Source organism: Sturnus vulgaris, chromosome 3 (genome assembly GCF_052056855.1).
Source record: "Sturnus vulgaris isolate bStuVul1 chromosome 3, bStuVul1.hap1, whole genome shotgun sequence".
In the NCBI taxonomy this organism is placed as follows: Eukaryota; Metazoa; Chordata; class Aves; order Passeriformes; family Sturnidae; genus Sturnus; species Sturnus vulgaris.
In genome coordinates this window covers 51,640,825-51,662,720 of record NC_142245.1, presented here as the reverse complement: position 1 = coordinate 51,662,720, position 21,896 = coordinate 51,640,825, and the positions used below count along the sequence as shown (strand labels likewise).

The 21,896-nt window shown below is 40.8% G+C and overlaps 1 protein-coding gene across 1 annotated transcript; it reads left to right on the top strand.

The window, feature by feature from the left end:
* Positions 1 to 335: 335 nt before the first annotated feature.
* IFNGR1 (interferon gamma receptor 1) lies at positions 336 to 21,674 on the top strand. The gene is made up of 7 exons (XM_014879081.2): positions 336 to 541; positions 10,263 to 10,377; positions 10,769 to 10,941; positions 12,349 to 12,497; positions 13,179 to 13,350; positions 14,373 to 14,488; positions 20,706 to 21,674. The coding sequence occupies exons 1-7, from the start codon at positions 442 to 444 to the stop codon at positions 21,198 to 21,200; spliced, it is 1,320 nt and encodes a 439-aa protein (XP_014734567.1). The 5' UTR covers positions 336 to 441; the 3' UTR covers positions 21,201 to 21,674.
* The last annotated feature ends 222 nt before the right edge of the window (positions 21,675 to 21,896 follow it).

Below are 21,896 nucleotides of genomic sequence, written 5' to 3'. Positions count from 1 at the left end.
AGAAATTGGGAGAGAGCGCAAGTCGCAACAAGACGAGCTGGACGGCGCTTTCCAAGCGGCTGGGGCTGACAGGCATGGCCCAGCACCAGCACTTCAAATACAGCATTAACAAAGCCGGAGCGGGCACGGCGGAGCACAACATCCTCCCCATAGCCGGGGCCGGGGCCGGGGCCGGGGCCGGGGCCGGGGCCGGGGCCGGGGCCGGGGCCAACCCGCAGCTCCGCCCTCCACCCCTTCCCCCGGCGCCCCCGGGAAGCTGCCCGGCTGTGACCTCGCCGCCGCCGCCCGCCCCCGCACTACCATTGCCGGGCATCCCGCCCCTTCCCGGCCGGCGCAGGCGCCGCAGCGGAGCAGGGCGGGCTGCAGGCGCCTGTGCGGGGTGCGGCGGGGCTGTGTGCGGGGCGTCCTGTTCGCTCCCCGCTCGGGTGCCCGCCGGGCGCCATGTGGCCGCCGCTGTCCCTGTCCCTGTCCCTGCTGGCTCTCGCGGCGCTGCTGGCGCCCCGCTGGGGCGCGGCTTCCCAGGGGGAGCAGCCGCCCGCAGGTAACGGGCGGGGCGAGGCGGGGGGATGGGGCAGCCCGGGCAGGCCGACTGACCGACCGGCCGATGGGCAGCACGGGTCGCCTGAGGGGCGGCGGCACCGGCCGGAACCCTCCGTGACCGAGCGCCGCCGGTGGGGCCGCGGGCCCCGCGTGGGTGCCGCCGGCCGCTGCGGGCGCAGGGAGCCGTCGGGGCCGTGCGAGCGGCCGGGCAGGGCGGAGAGGAGCCCCTGCTCTCCGCTGCTGTGCTGTGCCCGGCTGCGGTGTGCTGTGCCGCCGAGGCCCCGGCCGGGCTCTCTGGGGAGCGCGGTGCAGCCCGGCCCGGCGGCCGTGTCGTGGCGCAGCGCGGTGACATCAGCCTTCGTTTCGGATGTTCGCGCATTTTGGCACCCAAAGCGAGAGCGGCGTGCGCGTCGGACAGGCCTGCTCCTCTCTGCTTTGTGGCTTCCTATGTCCAAAGAAGTAGAGAAACTGGGAATTGCGGTGCGAAAATGGGGAGCGCAGGAATGGGGAGTGTAAAGAAGGTATTGGGATCGCGGCCTGGAACTCGCACGTTTTGGCCAAGCGCTCCTGGGAAGGAGGAGTGGCTTGCCAGCGGAGAACAGCATAGTGGCTGTTTGCACGGAGTTTTGACATGTAAATTAGAAAATAAATAGTGAGGCTTACTAGTTTCATTTTAAACTGGAAAAGTTAATTAAAAACAGAGATTGCTATCTAATATTCAAAAGGGAACATGCATTTAATTTTTATTGATACTGCTGAGAGCGGGCCCACGCTCCTTGGGTTCTGCAGATGGATATTTTCTGTAATTCAGATCCAAGCCCAGGTGAAATGACTGAGCGTGATTGCCCCTGAGCATGGGCCACACCATGCTTTGGAAGTCTGCTTAGCTTTGTCTGATTTGGAGTAGCAGTGGCAATCTGCTTGCATTCTTGTCCCTTAATAGTTTGCGTTTTGATTATCCAGTTTGTTTGACTTGGTGTCTGATTGTAACTGGCAAACTTTGCAGGGAAACTTACCTTTTCTCCACATTGGATCAGTAAGGTATCTTGATATGTTAAATATCGTCCAACAATTGTTTAACACAATAATTGTTTAACAATCTCTTGATTGTTAAATATTTCTCCAACCTAATGTCTTTCAAGTGCGTGCTTTAACTGCTAGTAAAAGATACCACTTCTACATTGTATTAAACATTTTTAGGGTAAAAAACACAATGCCAGTAAGTCGTGTCAAACAAACCTGCTATAATGCAGCCTAGTCCACCACAACAGTTATTTCTGTAAACATAGAGAGCTGTGGTGTAGATGATGTAGCAAGCTGCCTAGAAGCAGAAAGCTCACTTTCCTGCATGTGAGTGCAGCAAACTCTCAGCTGAAAGGAGCAGAATGTATTTTTGTATAGGTTTTGAAAACTCAAGCAGAATTTTCTTGGTGACTTGCACTCAGCTTGCTCACATAGTTTTTACTATAAGTAAAAACTTTCTTTTTCATGAGCAAAAGCATCATGAAGGGAATTCTAACTGACAATTCTGTGTATTAGTTGAATAAAAATGCTGGTTTTATACGTAATGACTAATAGCATGTCCTCACTTATTATGATATTGATGTAAGTGGGTTATCTGGTCCAACCTTCCTGCTCAGTCACGGTCATCCTAGAGTACATGGCACAGGATTGCATCCAGATGATGATTCTTGATTATTTCCAGTGAGGGAGATTCCACAGCCTCTCTGGACAATCTATTCCAGTGCTTGGTTACGCACATAGTAAAGAAGTTCTTCCTCATATTCAGGTGGAACTTTCTGTGTGTTAGTTTCTCCCCATTGCCTCTTGTTCTATTGCTTGGCGCCAGTGAGAAATGATCTTCTTGGCTCTTATCAGATACTTGTAGATATTGATGAGGTGCCCTCTTGGTCATCTCCTTTTGAGACTGAACAGGCCTAGCTCCCTCACCCTTTCCACATAATGGAGATGCCCCAATTTCTTGATCAGTTTTGTAGATCTCTGTTGGACCTGCTCCATGAACTCCATGTCTCTCTTGTATTGAGGAGCCTAGAATTTCCATGGCGACAGTTATATGATTTTTTTTTCCTTGAGTCTTACAGGACTTTCAGTGTGCCGGTAGTATAATACATATGTCAAGTCTGAGTGTGTAATGAGGAAATGTTCAGTCATCTTCATCTTTCATTGTAGGACACTGTTTTTCTTAGAAAAGGAATGAAGCCAGACAGCCCAGCAGCTGGAACACCACCTGCATTTCTTTAAGCTGGGTGCCTAACCTGCCTGCATTGATAGGCCTCTGACTCCACAGTGGAGCTGGGCACGTGTTGATGGGAACTCTCAGTCTGTATTTTGGTATTGTGGAAGACAAGGTCTGTGGTCAAGGTAAAGAAGATTTAGAGGCTGTGGTGGCGGTTCAGGTGCTTACTGCACATTGTAAGCCACATTTCCAAGGACATGTGTAGTTCACTTAGGCAGATGACTTCCTGTTTTGTTTATGGTTCAGATTATTGACATTCATAGCAATTGACTGTCAAGCTGCAAACAAAAACAAATTAGATAGCAGAAAGTGCTGAATTTAGGTATCATCTATTACAACACTTCCCATCTATACCAAAAGGGATGGACATTCATAAAATAGATAAAACAATATCTAGCTTGTATTATTACATCCGCTTTTTAAAGTGTCCATCTTGTGCAACTTGCAGTGGTTTTTCTCAAGATGGTAATCTCAATCTACTACTCCTCATAGTACAGTTTACAACCTTGTGGAGCTTTTTATCATAAACAATGATTTTAAAAACTCCATAGAGCAATGTTAAACCTCTGAGCCCTTAGAAGATAAAATTCTGTTGTAGATAGAAGCTGTAAAAATGCTCTATCTACTATGTATAATGTTTATTCATGATACTTGGGAAATCATTTAAGTTAATTTGAGTAAATATTTAAAAAATTAATAGCTTTAAATTTTATGCCAGTCATAGTACTCATTTAATTTGTGAACTAATTCCTTTGTGAATTTGAGGTCTTTTGAGAACTTCTGGTAGAACCTTTTGCATAAATTGCTGTTACATGCGTTAATTTAAGCTTGCTTGCAGTAAATCTTTTAAGGAAGTGTAACATCCAGGTTTGGGAGTGGCATTACCAGAGAAGTGCACATCCTGGCTTTCTTTTGGAGGGATAAATGAAAGTGGGCGAAGGCAAGCACATGCAAGCATTTTCACGTACACCACATGGCTGCTGCCACTTAAAAGAAAGCCAATCAGGTAGCAGGTACAAAATTTCTTCATCACCTTGTTCCTTGGTGCTTGCCAGTCTCCCAAGCTCCTAACCAAGCACAGCCAACAGGCAGTTCCCCTCCTGCCAGCAGTCTGATAGGAGCAGGAGCTGTTTGGTGCCTGGCCTGCCAGAAGTGCACAGAGAGGGGTCTGTGTTAACCCAGGTGTGCTGCCTTGAAGGGGAACATGGCAGAAGGCAGAACCACTGCTCTGGCAGACTTCCCATTCCTCCCTAAGGTACATGCTTGGTGCTCCTGCAGCTTGTGGTGAGCAGTGACCACTTGCTGTTCAGTTTTGATCCTGTGGTGCTGGGCAGTCCTCCTAACTCTCGTCTAGCCCCCAGGTGTCTGAACTCTGCTTTTAGTGCAGGCCAATTTTGTTTTATATAGAACAGATTGAAGTGATTAGGAGGACCCTTTTGACACCAGACAGCTGTGATTAGGAGGACCCTTTTGACACCAGACAGCTGCTTGTTCACTCCATTCCAGCAGGACTGAGGAGAGAATCAGAAGGGTAAAAGCTGGAGAACTCATGGATTGAGATAAAGATAGTTTAGGTGGGAAAGCAAAAGCCACACACACAAGCAAAGCAAAACAATAATTCACTGCTTGCCATGGGCAGACAGGTGTTCAACCATTTCCAGGAGAGCAGGGCCCTGTCATGGGGAAGGGTTACTTGGAAAGACAAACACCATCAGTCCAAATGTCCCACACTTCCTCCTTCTCCCTCTCACTTTATGTCCTGAATGTGGTACAGTACAGAAAGCAGCAATACCCTGGCCACCTGCCAGCCCGTGTGTTTTGCCATGGCTGTTAACAGAATGTTCCTAGGCACACTGCTGTGAGGTGATAAGCAGTACAGCAAGCAGTGAAAGCAATGAGCCCTGGGCTCAGATACACAGTCAGGAAAGTGAGCCCCAGAGCAAGCACAGGAGCCTGCTCATTACTAGCTAAACAGTACTAACAATTGTAAATTCAGTCTAGTGCATACCAGTCAAGTCTGTTCTTATCTCAAACCCTTTGAATCCCAAGTTGGGCAAAAAAAAAAAAAATTAAGGAAATTCGGCTTTCAGAGATAGACTAAACTCTTTATGTGCTATTTTTTATCCTTAGCATTGACTTGCTGCCTTCTGAATCCGTCTTTGAGAGTATTGATTTCCTTTTTGCCACCTTTTTTTCTGTTTTTTTTTTTTCAATGCATATAGCTGCAGAATACTGGAGAAGCATTCAAAGATAGTGCAAGTTTATCTAATCTTTTTCCCCTTTTCTTAATTTTCATGGGTGATGAAAGCTATGGAGTGTGACATTTTTGCATTTGTGAAGTCATCAGAACTGCTACCTTTTCTGGGTGCAGTTAAAGTGGGTTATGTGAGCTCAGGTTCCCCATGGGCCATTTATGGGTTAGATTCAATGATCCTTGTGGGTCCCTTCCAACTCAGAATATTCTGGGAATCTATGAGCTGAAGCAACTATAAGTAGAACACAGGGCTGGTACAAAAAAGGCACACTTCTCCCAGTCAGGGGGCCAGAAGGCACCAACTGGTTACTATTGCAGCTGTCTTTAAATGATGAGTCAACCATGATTCTACAGCGAAGTTCAAACTATTGTCCCTCTTGGCCTGTTGAAGTGGCTTGTAAGTATTCTCCTATGATGTGTCACTTGGGGATTATAAGAATTTGGTTTTTTTTAAAGGAAATACAAAAAAGGAACAAACTTTCAAAATACGTTATGTTATTTTTTTCACAATTTGCATTTTCAAGCTTTCTGGTTGTGCTTTCAGTCTGTATTTTGGTGCCTACATGATGATTAAAAGTCACATAGGACTTGAATGAACTTTTATGGCTTCTAGGGCTGCTGTAGTCTCAGGTAGCTGTAGCATAAACTCTGCATTGTGGATTCATCAGGACCAGTTCTGTTTCGTGCAGTATTGCACTTCAGCTGAACTCCACTTGCATAAGCAGTGCTGACGAATCCCTCTGTGTATACGGTAATGCAAGAATGAGGGGAAGAATTTCAGTCTTGCACAAGATACAAGTATCAGCTTGAAAGCTGTCTCATTTTTACATCTCGGAAATGTCCAGTTCATTGAATTAATTTTTGCTCTAGGCAATGCATTGCCAAGGCTCAGTGAACAGGTAGGACATCTACATATGTACAAAACATTAAGTCCCTCTGTATATGCTTTAAAAATAGATTTTATTTACTATATGGCTGCTTCAAACTTGTGTTTCATTAGTACTTTCCATAGGTAGTATTGCTCCGGAACACTTATATAGTCAACAAGAATGTCAGGTTTAAACCTGGTAAAGAAATCTTTCTTTATGTCTATATGGTTTACATATGTCTGACCCTGCTGAGATTCGTGAGAAATGTGCAGTGGTTGTTTTTGACTCAGGGAAGTGAATGTATAAAACAAGCTGGACTTGTTCTTCACGGATTACATTTGTCTTGTAGGTTAAAACAAGAATTTTCTGCCTTGCTGATGTACACTTTTGAAGCAGAACTGCATCATATATTGTGTGCAAGCAGTGGATTAGTTCTAATCTTTATCTGTCTTAGTCTAAGAAGACACAGCTAGGCATACTTGTGTATGTTACTCTGAAAAAACCCCGCCAAACCAGCCCAACCCAACATCCCCCTTACTTCTTAGCAACCTGAAATCAAACAGCAGCAGATACTTGCAGTAAAACAAGTCTTTCAGTGGAGTTTGGCTTTTAATTTTCTCCTACGTGTATTTCCTTCCTGTCTGCCATGCAAGTTTGCTGAAGATGTAAATGTCTACTACATCTTAAATACATTGGCTAAGATGATTGCATGTTGAGAGGGTGTTTGATTATGTATATTCACATTCATGTTCCACAGTAGTCACACCTGATGACATCTTTGCCATCAGTATGGCAGCAATAATTTGGGTTGTTTACATGTGGACAAATAAGTAGATTTCTGTCCAATTTATAAACTGATGCAGGTGTGAATTTGCTGAGATAAACTCTGTGGCTGTATTCCCACGTCTGTTCTCTGTTTAATGCTAAACTTCCTGTGGTCATGCTTATCTTTACTTTTATCCTTGTCTTAGTACTACCTTTGCTTTCCAAAATTTCAGTTCTTTATCCTCAAAATACAGGCATGTTTGATTTCTTCTGGCACGCTTAAAAAAGGTGTATCTGATTGGCCTACCTTTGCCTCCCTGGTTTAGGGCAAATTTGGGAGGAAACTTCCAAAGGAGTTCTTCCTTGTACTGGTTTGGAAAAATATTTCCGTGGAGAAAAGTGGAAAAAACTGTTTATTTAACAAGCAAAGTATTCACAAGCGTAAAAAAATGAATAATATTAAACAATAAAACGTCTTGCTGTTCTGAAGAGACAGCAACTTCAGAGAGAGTCCTTGTCATGGAGTGTAGCTCGGCTCGCTCAGTCCCTCCTGCGCTGGGAAATGCCGTGTCCCGGCCGGTGGGCCACAGGTGTGAGCTGCTGGTGTTCTTGCGAGTTTTTGGTCTAGAGCAGGGCTGATCAGTTCCAATAAAAAGAAAAGCCACAGTCTGGGGAACTTCTTTGCCTCAGCTAGCTAAAAGAAACTAACCAAAAAGCAAAGGAGAGCTCTCTCCTGCTGTCCCTGCTGCAGAGAACACAATCTGTGAGAAGGAAAGCTGAAGCTCTTATCTTTATGTTTTTGAATACAACCACCTCAGATATTCAACTGCTTCTCCTTCTCCCCCTCTTCACTCTCAGATCTAGTTTTAAAGTGCAAAACTTATTTCTGGGCTAAATAAAAAAATGGGGATACAATTCATCATCATAAAGTCACCCCAGGACAATTCCTTTATTCTGTGGGTGTAGAGCTGTTTCCTGAAGTTCCTTTTATGCTGTTATACAGTGCACGTACACATTTAAATTTCTGTGAAAAAATTGTTCTTGCTGTTCTCTGTTAGCTTCTCAGCAGCCAGTATTACTGTCTTATAAGGCAAGGTGAACTGCAGATAGGAATCACTTTGAACTGGATGCAAACTAGAACTTGATGAGTTTTCCCTGTCGTGCATTACGACATGAATTGCTGATCAGTTTTCTTCTCTCTTTCCATTCTTGCTGTCTCCCTGTTTGAATTTGCACTTTGAGTGTTGCTGCATTTATGTTTATTATAAATTAAAAGAAGTTTTATGTTTAACGATTACCTTCGTGGCACTAACTGCTATTGTCATCTTCCACTTGTGCCTGCAGGACAACATGGAACGTGGTGAAACATGTTTAGAAAAATGAAAGCTTCATTATGGGTTAAGTTAAACAGTGTTCACATAAAGTAGTGTGGCCTTTTAACTGGCAGTATGCAGAAATGGCATCTATAAAGATTAGACATTAGCACTTTGAAAATCTGCAGTGTCCTCTGTGGTCTGCACTCTTGATACTGAAGTGAAACGGGACTGTGGTGTCCCCAGACACTGTCTCTGGACTGTCTGGAGAAGAAATGATTAGAAATCAGATGGCCAGCCTGAGTAAAGAAGGAAGACCATTTGTTTAGCTCCCTCTGCAAGGCCTTGCATGCCTTGAGAGGGTAGATAGCACCTCCCAGTTCAGTATCATTGGGAGATTTGCCCGAGGTGCATTCAGCTCCTGCATCCAGCTCATTGGTAAAAATACTGAACAGGACAGGCCCTAGAACAGAGACCTAGGGAACACTGCTGGTCCCCAGCAGGTGCAGCCCCATTCACAGCAACCCTTCGAGCTCTGCCCTTCAGCCAGTTCTTCACTCAGTGTGCTGTGAGCCTGCGTGTGCCAGCTTGTTTAGATTAACACAGTGAGAGTATCAAAAGCTGTGCTAAAATCCAGAAAAAGTACATCCACTGCCTTCCCTTTACCTACTAGGCATGTAATAAATCAGTTAAACAGAGCTTTTACTTTGTGGACGAACCCGTGTTGATTGTTCCTGGTGATTGTATTGTTTTTTTCAATGTCTTTCGAGAACACCTGACATGATCTTCTCCATCATTTTTCCAGGTGCTGAGGTTAGGCTAACAGGGCTGGTTTCCTGGGTCTTTCCTCATGCCCTTATTGGAATAGTGGCTGGCTTCTAGTCAGCAGGGATCTCCCCAAACCTTAGGCAGATGATGGAGAGGTCATACTGTAACATTTGCTACCTCCTTCAGTGCTCTGGATTCAACCCCTTTTGTTAAGCAGTTTCTTTTGCGTAATAGTACACTAAAGTTAAAATTTTGTAAGGCTAGCTACACTGTGGCTTAAAACTGCATATTTGAAGTAATGTTTGTGTGCTTTGGCCCATCAGTGTGCTTGACACCTCTTCTGTCAACCTACCTTTTTTTTTGTCTTGTGGTTGTGAATTTGATGATGCTTTTTTTCCAATAGCTGAAATGCCACTCTTGTATGTATTAAAACATAAACCACAGAAATTTGCAGAGTTATCTATATTGCATCTTGTCAAACCTCTGTGGTCAGTAGCATATCTCAGCCTCTGTGTATTACTTTCAGTAATGTGTTATATTTGTGGTCTTGGTCTCAGGATGTGAAAATGGTTTACTTTCCCATCAGAGCAGGTCAAATATGAGTTCCCTCAACATTTTGTAAAAGCCACATTGAGAGTACTAAGGATGCCAAACCAGACACTGAGAAGCTGAATTCTAATAGTTAAATTTGGTTGAGTGACCTTCGTTCCTCTTCTCTTTCTGAGTATCATGTGGCAGCCTTCAACAGTTACGGGATCCTGTAATTTTCCTTCCCCTGCAGCTGCTCCATTGATTATCCCTGTTGTGGTTGCTGCTTGAAATAGATACTTACTGCATGTGGCAGACTGTCAGTGTTGCTTCTTATTTTTGGATTGCTTTACTACAATACCTCTGATATTGTTTGTTAAGTGTACTTCAAATGCGTTCCTTCAAATGGAACATTATAGCTGCAATGTTCAAATTCCTCACAAATGTTTGTAGTTTATTTTGGTCATCACATCTTACTGAAAATACTGCTGGAGTGATACAAGTATCACTGTTAGAAATTCATAGGGAATCCCTAGGCTTTCCCTAGGAGGCCTGTTGTATTTTGGCCTTGATACTCCAGCTCTAGTACCATCTCCCAGCCCATCCACTCCAATTCAATTTCTGAACAGCAAGAGAAATCTACAGGAACTGGGCTAATCTCCTCTAACTTGAGTAAAGTCTTACAACCTGTCTTGCTGTTATATCTGTAAAAGACCAACACAGGGCTATAATCATCAGTGCATATGGACCTGATACAGACAAAAGCTGTCTCTGCAGAAGTGAATAATACATCAGCTTACAGGGCTCATAGGTGTTTGTACTGGTGACAGACTAGCTCATTTGGGGGAAGCATTTGCGATTTTTATGTCTAGCATGTTGTCTTTTCCAAATAATTTAGAAGTATATTTGGCTGTTCTTGTGTTTGTGAAGGTCTGTTTATCAAAGTGCAAGTGTTCTCTTCATTCTAGTGCCTTCACCAACAGAGATTGTAGTAACATCTGAAAATTTCAGAACAGTTTTGCATTGGCAATACCCACCTGTGCCTGAAACTCCTCGTTTTATCGTGGAAATCAAGCCTTACAAGTAAGTTCTTATTATTTTGTTATTTCCTGTATCTGATATTCTCTAGAAGCATATAAAAGCAGTTAGTCCATGGTAAATTCTTTTGTATCTATGTGGTGAAGTCACATAGGGTGGAGGTTGCCCAAGGCAAAATTTGTCAAGTAATAGGATGGTTGAGATTGGCAGGGATCTCTGAAGGTCATCTGGTCCAAACCTCTTGTTTGAGCAGGTCATCCATGATTATGTCCAGTTGGCTTTTGAATATCCCTGGGCGAGGAGACTCCACAGCTTCCCTGGGCAATCTGTGCCCTCACAGGTCCTGGCCACCCTTACAGTTTGTTGTTACAGGCAGTGTGTTGTACAGAACTGTGTAGTTGAAATTTTATTAACTATTACTTGATCTGTTTTACAGTCCAGGTGAATATAAGAACGTCTCAACCTGTGTGAACACTTCAGCTCATTTTTGTGATGTCTCAGAGGAAATATGTGACCCTTATATATCTTACTGGTTTCAAGTTAAAGCTGTTGTTGGGTCACAACAGTCTGAATATGTTGAGGCAAATGAGTTTATTTTGCAAAGGCATGGTAAGTTGTATCTAAACTAAACCTTGTAATTTTTTCAAAAATTTAGAGAGTTAGTAATTATTCCTTTTGCTCTGATATTACATTGGATTTGGGAATATCTTAAAGCCGGGAGTCCAGGATGAAATGAAGTGTGATGATTGCTTAGTAGAAACTTCATGGTGCTTGTTAGCTCTGACTCTGTGGTGTCTTGAGTATTTGTTATAAAATGTCTAAAGGCACGAAGGTGATGCTGATGGTGCAGTCTGAATCCTTCCCATATTCCAGACTGCACATTAGGGTAGGAAGCTGTCACCAGACAACATGGACCTTTAGGCATCACTGAAGTTGCAATGTCTTGCTTGACACTAGAATGCCATATACTGATAGCTTCAGGTGTCTAGGTATTACCTAGAAGCTGTAACTGGATAACTAAGTTACTAGTTCTTCATGGAAATCTTTCGCACTGCTTTGGAAAAGATCAGTCTTTAACATCAGTACTGTAAAAGTATGTTTTGTGTCTGCAATCCAGTGTGGAAGGCCCTGGCATTGCATGGGCAGTGCATGGAAATGCAACAGAGTCAGGAAAGACTGCGACACTCCTTACCGTGCTTGCTTCATTCCCAACATACAGCTTTCAGGGAGCACCTGGCCCATGAGATTCTGTCTGACTTGGGCTACGCTTTAGCTAGGACTGGATTTCTGCGTTGCTGGAGCTGATGGATTCCCTCTTTGCTTTCTGCTATGATTCCATTCCCACTCAGTCCAATGACTTGAAATAGTGGCTGGTTTCTAGAGTTTGACAAAAGGACACAAGTCATGTTAGTAACGCTCAGTGTGACAGTTCCCAGAAAATTGGTAGCCATGTATGGAGAAGAGAGACAAAATACTTTTCCCATTGAACAAGAAACTTGTGTTTAGTCAGACCATTAGACATGAAAAGTTTACGTAGGCCATTGCCATGGGAAATCCGAAGTTTCCAAATGGTACTCGTGGTGAGATTTGTTTAGCTTTTCATATAGCCTTTGTTTCAGTGCAGTATTGTTTTTAACTTAGGTGATTTATGGCGGGATCTAGTCAGCAGGATCTTATGTTTGGTTGTTGTTCATGTATCTGTTTAATTGCTGTTAGTTTTATCTGTTCTCAGCTGAATTTTTATGGCCTTATGTATGTAGGAAAGTTAAATTGCTTAACATTGAAATTCTTCATTGGCAATCTGTTTCCATTTTAGAAACTGATTAGTTAATGTATCCAAATCCCTGCATTACTTCTAAGCAACAGAGAGGTCTTACCGCAGCAATGAATATTAACAGCATGGAAATAAATATGTAATTATCCTCAAAACTCTGATGAATTTTGGAAAGCTAACTATAAATACCATATTGTATGTTAAAAACTTTGGCCTAATACCAGTGGTGTAATGTGTTGCAGGAAAAATAGGACCACCAAAACTGAATCTCTCAAGACATGGTGATAAAATCCTGGTAGATATTTACCATCCTCTATTCCCTCTTTCTTGTATTGAAGACATTTATTCAAAGCTTCAGTACTTGGTGAATGTTCGAGATAGTAAAAATGAGGTAGGTTCCAAAAATAATATCTAAAATTAAAAACACTTATTTGCTTTAAATGCCTTTATAAGGGTTTTATGCTGATGACATATGGAGCTAACAGGTACCAAGGAAACAGTTGAACACCTAAAATGTGGAGCACATTACAATGAGATATGTGAATGAAAGATCTGTATTTTAGTTGTCCAAATGACTGCTTACAAAAAATTAGATTATTGTATTAGCTGTACACAAGATAAGTGTTACTTGATCACATGCTGCTGTTTCTGCATACGTGCCAAAACATTGATAACTTGTGCCCCTCTCACTTGAGTAAAGAGTCACTTCATTTAAGAGAATTACCTTTCAGAGTACTTACACCAGTTTATTTAGCAATTGTGGAGAGTGAAGGTGAGGAAAATTACAACAGGTGTGTTTACTTAGTAAGCTTTTCATATGCATCCAGGTACAAGTTTTATAAATGTGAATCTCTACTATGCACAGCAGAAATTTTAGCTGCAAAATACCATGCACTGATCAAATACAGCATCTTAAGGTAGCCACTAAGCTGATGGTCACACAGCTTTTGCAATGTGTATGGGTGAGGTAGGAAACACATCTAATAGTATTTTAACATTTTTGGAGGTGGTGGAAAGTAGACTGTAACATTGCTCTAGTGAGTCAAATGATATATCTTCCATTTTTTTTCAGACTGAAGAACTCTATGAGGACAACTGTACAATGCATAAGTGTAGCCTCAAAATCCCAGTTCCTACTGAGAGTTCCACTTACTGTGTTTCAGCAAAAGGAATTTTTGAAGATCTGATGGTTGGCACTCCATCAGACGAAAGTTGCACTTCTGTTCTTTTCAACCAGGCATTGAGTAAGAGGATTCTAATGCTATATTAAGAACATACTGAATCTGGAGACAGATATGATCTAACAAGTATTTGATGCTTGGGATGCCTTTGGGAGACTAGAGAAAGTAGGAAAAGCTTAGTCATTCTTTTCCAAATGCACTTTGACAGTTCTGATCTTTACAAATCATATATTATTACAAGTGACCCTGAATTTTTTGGGGTGTTTTCCCTGTGTTGCTGGTATCACAAAACCTATTTTTATTGCACATGAACACTGGTGTAATTTCAAAAAATCACAAATGGATCGTTCTCTGAGCTATGTGGTTTTCGTAGGCATTGTCTCTTTTAGCAACTGGATTCTTGCTCAGCCTCATCACTGAGGATGATGTGTACAGACTTTTAACTGGAAGGAAGTATAAACTTATGGTCATTAAAATAAGATATTAATGTCTTTTTCCTAATTAAAGAGAATAAGAGGCAGATAGTGACCCAGATTTATATCTCTGAACTTCTTCCAAACATTGTGGTTGTACTTCATCATGGCCGGTAATTTCAGCAGAAGCAGTTTTCTTGAATGCACAGGAGCAGCTGGATGAGGGAGGGCATTAAGGAGAGTCAAACTAGTGGAGTCTTACTAGTAATTGTTAACTATTCTGTGTTTTGGAAGATTTCATTTTTTACTTTTATTGTACATAAACTCTGTATAGTTATGTCAGTTAATATGCTATCACACAGAAAGTGTATAAATCTCATCATCCCCATCTGTAATCTCTAAAAACATAAAAATTGTTGCAAAATTCATTTGTTTCTGTAAAAATGTGAATATGTTTATATAAATTAAAAAGCTTCTGTTATTCTGATTTTTATTTGCTCCATAAAAGTGTTATGGATTAAGTTGTCCTGAGTGAAAAAAGGCCGTAGATTGACAAAATCACACATTACAGCTAAGCATTCTGAGCTATTACGATTTCTGAAATTATTCTAAATGATACAGCAGTGGTTTGTTTTTCCAAAATTCCTAGTAGATTTTGCTTTAACTTCTTAGGTACACATCTTATCATCATTCTGTGTGTTGTTATTGGGATCTTGACTGTAATACCGACAGTATATTGTGGCTGCAAGAAACTAAGGAAAAATAACATACAGCTGCCTAAGTCTTTGGTAAGTTCTATATCTACTGTATCTGTATGCCAGTCTCTTGGGTTTGTTTGGTTGGGGTTTTTTTGGCTTTTTTATCATGGTCTCATAGCTATCTAGAATTTATGCCAGTCTAATATTGTGATAGCCTTTGCAACCAGATGCCTCTTATTTTTTTAGAGCTAGACTTCAGTCTCTCTAACTGAAGTAGCAGTAGTTGGTCTAGTTTGAGAACTTGGTTGTTAGAAACTCTCTGTGTGCTTACCAAGGCAGGTTTGTGTTCACTCTAGTAGCAGAGACACAAAACCACAGAATCACTGGCGTGAGAAGACACTTTTCTACCCAAAGCCTTTTGTTCAAGCGCAAGAGCAGGTTAGTTGTGAGCGTGTCCAGATGGCTTTTGAATACTTGAAAGAAAATATACTCCATAGCTACTGTGGGCAATCTATTCCAATGTTAAACCACCCTCACAGTATTTCTTACATTCAGAAAAAATTACTTGTGTTTCAGTTTGTGCCCATTTCCTTTTTCTCACAGCACAGGAGCTGTGAGATTCCTTCATTAAACAGTAGTATTGGAATTCTGCTAATTTCTACCATTTTCTTAGTAATGTCTAGCGTTAGGGTAGAGAGCAATAGTTCTGTAGGAAGAGGAGGTGGAAGTCTGTTCTCACCCTGAGCAGTTACACGGAAGAGAGGTCAACAGCTGTTCATTCTTAAAAACTTCCTGTAGCCATCCCTAGGAAACAGAGTGGATATTCCTTAAAGAGCAGCAGCACTTGTTGGTTTCGTGTCAGGGAAAAGTGGAGTATCTAAGAGCTACTGCTGTAATGTTCTGGTGTCAGTCGCAAGGTTGAACTACCACAACTTCAAAGAGCTGCCACCTGAGGCAGTAGTAAATAGAAATCACAGCAAGATTATCTTCTCAGTGAATTGAGGAAGTCTCATTTATAAAGAGTGGACAACGATCTTCAATTTCATGTTCTTCAGTTCCAAAATCCTTGAAAATGACCTCTCCATGGTCAAAGCCCAAGATACCTCTGGAATCTGCATTCTTTAAAATAGAATAGCAGGAGATGAGGTTCGTCTGACTAAATGGAAATATCCAAGCCAGAGGTGGTCCTTTTGTAGTAAAGCAGTGATCTAGTCCAACAACTTGTGTAGTACAAGATGATTAATTTTGTTCTGAAATTATATGCATTTCTGGTCAGACAAAATGCTTTCTGAAATTCTTGGTTTTTTTCCATGGACTCTGATGGAGCCAGGGGACTAGTTTAGAAGTAGCCATTCACACTGCAGGCTTTAAAAAATCGGATGAGAGAAATCTCTCTGACGTCTGCAGCTAGGCCCCGATATCAAAACACAGAGGCCTTTAGGGACGCTGGAGACCTTTTCATCTTCACACCAGAGAGTGCTTGTCTAATTATGTAACTTCGTGTCCTTTGTACACACAACAGTAATTTCTGTGAGCAAAAGATGGCTCATGCAGGATTAGAGTGCTGTGCTCAATGGATCCATAGTTACTTTGACTTTCTGGTACCACTGTGATATCCCATCTAAAGGATGAAGAAGCAGAATATCACAAATTGAATGTGTGCTCCTTAACACTTGTGAGCTTCCTGATTCATATTCCAACTTCACGCTTGAGCTTGCCTTGTAGAAACTCATGTGTGTGCCCATACTCTCATTTTACTGGGCTAGATGTTACTTTGTGGTTCCTAGGTTCCAATATGGTTTACATGCTACATCATATTGTATTGCTAAGGAGCTGAATGAAGCCTATAACTATTTATAAATATTGTTAGCTAGGTGGTCAGGCACTGAGACAAGCTCCCCTGAGAAGTGGTCACTGCCCAAATCCTGTTCAAGATGCTCTGAGATGTGTGGTTTAACTCCCAGGTTGCCGTGAGTGGTGTCGGGAGGTGGACTGATTCTTGTGGGTCCCTTCCAAATCAGGATATTCTCTATTTCTGTCCATTTCCAGTGAAGTCTCTAATGACAAATATAAGTTGTAGAGCTCATAGGGGTACTTTCAATACAGGTAATAGGAATACTATGGGAATGTAAAATAAGTTATCAATAACTTAAGCATATTTTTTTTATGGCTGATCATTTAAAGTAATGAACAAACAATTTAAATAATTACTATGAACGATAAGTTTAATCATGTGACATCTCTATATACTTAATGGCACTTGGAGCCTGTCACTGACCTTTCAGTATATACTAGGCATTTCTTTCTGTACAGGTTATGATCATTGTGCTTTACCTGAGCTTGTCTGAAAATAAAGCATCTAGGGAGTTTTTCCATCTGTTAAAAGGCTGGACAAGATTTCCTACCTTAGGACTTCTGTTTTTCAGTGATCTCCTTCCTGGCAGCTTTAAGTAGATGCTAAAACAACATTTGAGTGACTTCCAGCAACTTGGGATTTCGCAAGAGAAGGAAAAATAAGAAAGAGTAATCATCAAACAGCTACTTTTTCAAGTCTTATATACTCAGAGAAAAGAAAAAAAATTCATTGCCAAGTAGAGCTCCAGAGCTTTTATACTGTCTTTTCTACGGTGTTTGTGACTCCCAGGAATTGCATATCAGTCATGTCTTGGTCCTGCTTCCACAGTGCAGCTGTCATTCGGTATAGGCAATGAGTGATTGTCTTCATCAGAAAACATGTCTGTTTAAATGTTTAAATATCATTATAAACAGTAGGAACTGTTCCTACCAGGAACATGCATATGTGAAATGGGATAGATTCCTTTACAAGACTTCGTGTTAGTCATCAAGGAATCAAGGGAATCTGATGTTTCAGCAGTTCAGCTGTAGTTAAAACTTCCTTTTATTTATCTCACAAAAAGTATTACAGAAGGCTGTCTCTTTCCACCCATCTTCAGTCTTCAGTCATTGCAATTTGTCCTGTGGTTATTCCTATACTAGATTTTTGTTCTAAGATTTGTCATAAGGGCTTACCCACTTTTAAAGGAACCTGACCATAATTTTCTGATATGCTGTGGGCATCTCTCTCTGCTTTAACGTCCCTGTCATTTTCTTCAGTGTCTCTTATCTTTGAATGGTGGCAAGTATTTTTGTGAGTAGAAAGCATCTGCTCTATAATAGAAAAGTAAAAGTTGAGTCTTACTTAAGCCTAGATTTCTTTTATTTGCTGATGATTTTTCTGATTCTGACAGGAATGACGAGGCTGTATTCTGTCTTTGTAGAACACTTAAGGATATTCACAAAACATTTGGGAATTTTCTTTGCAGCTCTGTTTTGGTTCATTTTTTTAGTTATACAACATATATTTTTGATGTGGCGAAAGTAATTGTTCCTATAAATATTAACTGACACTTGCAACACATAATTGTCATCTTACAAGAGAGAAGCTTCTTCATTACTTTCGTGAAAACTTTTTATTCCCCTGTGAGCATCTATAGAGGGCAGTAACATAGTCTTCTCTTTATAAATTTACATAGCATTAATATTTTGTGGAACCATGCAAAGACCACAAAGATTTGATTTAAAATGGAATTCTCAAACACTCCTTCATGAAATGTGTACCTGAAAATAATTTGGAATTCCTAGGTGGACACCTCATTAGAAAAGGAAGTTAGGCAGGAATTTGTTAATTACCTTAACTGTTGTGGATTCCTTGTGATATGTTATTTATCTGTGTCCTTGAGCCTTTCAGCAAAGTGTTTCCCAAGTCTGCTGAGACCTGAAAGCTCAAGGGCTGTTACTGGAGACAGGCGGTTAATGTGAATACTTACACATGCCACGAAATACTGCCAGTACCCATCTTAAGATCACTGGCTGTCAGTTTGCTAGTATTAGGTAACGTGAATAAAAGAAAAATATTAACTTACCTATAGTAAATACTTTTCTTCATATAGCAACCATATCTTAATTACACTTGTTGCTTAATATCTTTTGAAAGTTACTGTAATAAGCATTCAGTTACTGTAATAAGATGTGATTCTTATCTTTGAAGCTAGAAACAATTGCATGAGTTGCTAAGTTGTCTTGTAGTCATGACTCAGTGACTCTTAAAAAACCTTTGGTACCAGGAAACACACGGGAGTTTTTTCTTCTGATCGCTTCCTTCTTTCATGAATGGGAATAGGAGTGTCTTGGTCAGAAACTTGTCAAGAGAAAAATGACTTTCCTTTTTTGAGGAGTCTTGGATGTAGTTGTACAGAGAATATGTACTTTATTTTTAAGTATTGCCAGCACTCGCTGTGAAATGCTGGAGCTGTGTAGAATGCAAGGTGATCCCTTAACACATTTTAGGACTGTGATTTTTTTAGAGCTGTGTGAAAATCCTAAAAGGACAGAAACAAGAACTCACTGGGTTTTGTTTTTAACTTCAGTTTAGCGTGTACTGACTGGTATGAGGAGAGATGGAAAGCTAAAAATGCAGCTTTTGACCATGGTTTCTGTAATCGTTTGTTGTAATTCACATTCCTCAAGTATTCTACCTTACACAGAGAATTACCTTCTCTTGTCACTTGCTGTGTGATTATTGTCAGATTTAACTGAGTCAGATTTTTGGTAAACCCCCCACCCAAAAAAACTACACGTGCTGGTCCCTTCGAGATCACTCTTGTATAGCCTAAGTACCCAGTATTTTGGATATATAGCCAATATACCTATATAAAGAGATTCTCAAAAAATACTTTAAGGTGTTCTTAACATTTTCAGTATCTACCCATTATTGATTATAATCTATTACTTGGAACTAACTTTTAAGCATCTGCTTCTTATGAATGAGTGGTTTCCATGAATTCTCATGGAAATTACTCTGAATGTTCTTTATGTACTGTTTTGTTTTCATAATAGAAAATAAAGATCCAGAGACGCTGATGGTTGAGTGGCATTCAGGTTGTCAGGAGCCACCTGAATGTACTTCTCAATGGCAACCCTTGATTCCCCAGGGAATTGCCTCACTTAGGTGATATTCACACAGCTGTTTGTAAAACTGCTTTTCAGGGAGTGTTTGCTTGACTTGTGGTGGTGTTTGTTGTTTGGCTGGTTGGTTTTCCTAAATTGTAATGCTTTTATTGATCCAGCCTTAACCACAGAGTAGCATCAATAGGTATCAGGGCTACTGAGGGATAAGATAATGGGGTGAAGTGAGAGATGAAGGCAATTTCTAATTAAGTCAGCACACTCTGAAGGTATGAATATAAAGCTGCAGTCCTACAACCATTAAATCAGGGAAGACTCTTGAAAAGCACAGTCAGACTGAATCATCTGGTTTTGATGGCCCACTCAGTTTTAGACTAGTACAGACTAATGTAAGACTTCGTGCCTATTTGTAATTTTTCTTGATGTTATTTTACTTTGTATTTTCTCCTCCTGTATCCATCTCTTTCTTGCAGATTTGCCTCCATGTGAATTTTCAGGCAAATTTTTTTTTTGCAAAGTATCTGAATTAACAGTGATTGTGTATTTTATTCAGAAATTCATGGATCTATACTACTTGATATTGTGTGATACCATACACAGTGAATTATGAAATTTGTGAAAGGTCACTATTAACTCTTTCTCCCTAGGCGTTCTGTTATCTTTAGGGAACGCCATCAAATAGCTGTAAATCTACTCTACTTTGTTTTTCATGTGTGTGTACTCTTGAAAGATATTAAAAAACCAAAACACCTAAAGAATCTAAGCAGCCTGAAGGCATATTATAATTGTTTAAAACAAGCTGTGGTCTGGCTATTGAAAGAATTCAACCCATGAAGGGATTTCAAAGTGAAACATTAAAGTTTGTTGCAGCATTGAGGAACTGCTCAGCAGCTCTGTGAAATAAGTTGGGAGACTTCAGCATAGATGTGGTTACTGGCTATGTTGTTCGTTTCCCTCCTACTTGAGGCAGGTGCCAGAAATTATCACAGCCACTGTAAGTTGTACACATTAGCTATAGAGTATGAAGTTTTTCCCCAGCTGAAGAGTATTACGTCTTCTTTTGCCCTTTTCCTCTGTCTTGGAAACTTCAAAATATAGCGCGTGACATGGAACGGATAGATCGTTGCAAATATGCTTGCCTAAAGAAAGCATTTTTGAGATCTTGCATACAAGTGTTACTGGAACAGTTAAACTCATGGACATAGGCAAATGACTGTGCCAGATTTTAATTTTGCAGTTATTGGTTATAATGATGTTAAATTTGTTATTATCAATTTACATATTTTTCCAACTTTTTAACTCAAAGTTGTTGTCTTTTTTTTTTTTTTTTTCTCCATTTAAGGTCAATGTGATGAGAAACCTGAACACAGGTGCCTTACTGGTACCAAAATCAGAGGGGAAGTATTTTTGCGTACCCTCAGGCCACTCGGAGTTGCCAGTGAATGGTGAAGTAACCTTGCTGGAGATAGAGCCAGAAGAACAAACTGTTAGTCCTGTGAATTCCTGTGATGGCGAATCTTCTGTCCCTTCCCCAGAGGTGGCACCAGCCAAAGCAGAGGAGGTGCCTGTGCAGGAAAGCACAGAGGAGGTCTCTGTTGATGCTGATGAACAAAATTGCAAAGTAAAAGAGAGTTATTTCATTTCTGAAGGTAGCCAAATGGATATATGCAGTACATCTTCAGGGTCAGAGATTTCTACCGTAGAAACACAGCGAACAGTCATTCCAAGCACCTGCTTCAAGTTTTCTGGCTATGACAAGCCTCATGTTCCATTAGATGTGTTGATGATAGATGTTGGTGAAGAACAGCCTGTGAATGCTTACAGGCCAACTGAGTAGCCAGGATAACTGAAGTGCTTAACCACAACTCAGAGCAGCATTACTAAAGTCCAGGTTAAATTGTGAACATCTACAAGTTGTACTTGTTCTGATCAGTACACAATTGAAAATAGTACCTGAAAATGGCATAAAAAGTGTGGGGAAACTTCATAATAACCACTTTTTGAAATAATGAGTTATATCATATATAAAATTATTTCCTGTTTGAAATAGTGCCATGTTTTTTAACAATACTCTATAGAAAACATACCATCCACTATAAAGCAGCAGCTGTACCATTATTCACTTCTGCTTCAAATCCTGTTCTAAATTAGTTTTATGTACATAGTGCTTAAGAAATCCTTCAGTTGATTATGATTGATGTGCAAGAAATGTTTGAGAGTTTTTGCCGTTATTGGAAGTATCCTCTTACTTACCTTTTCTTTTGAAAACTGTTTTTATATTAAATTAAATGTTGCCATTTCTTTTAAGTAAGACTGCCTATAAGCTCTTCCTGTATATCTGAGGAATTTCATTCCATGTCTAAGAAGTAAGAAGTAATGGCCATAAACTAAGAACACAAGAAGTTCACCTCAGCATGAGGAAGAACTTCTTTGCCTTGAGGGTGGATGGCAGAGCACTGGAAGAGGCTGCCTAAGGAGATCATGGAGTCTCCCTCTCTGGAGACATTCAAAACCCACCTGAACTCATTCCTGT

Coding starts and splice junctions, on each gene's coding strand:
- IFNGR1 (XM_014879081.2), top strand. CDS start 442: ATGTGGCCGCCGCTGTCCCTGTCCCTGTCCCTGCTGGCTCTCGCGGCG. Junction 542..10,262: donor GGGGGAGCAGCCGCCCGCAG/GTAACGGGCGGG, acceptor TCTTCATTCTAG/TGCCTTCACCAACAGAGATT. Junction 13,351..14,372: donor TCTTTTCAACCAGGCATTGA/GTAAGAGGATTC, acceptor TTAACTTCTTAG/GTACACATCTTATCATCATT.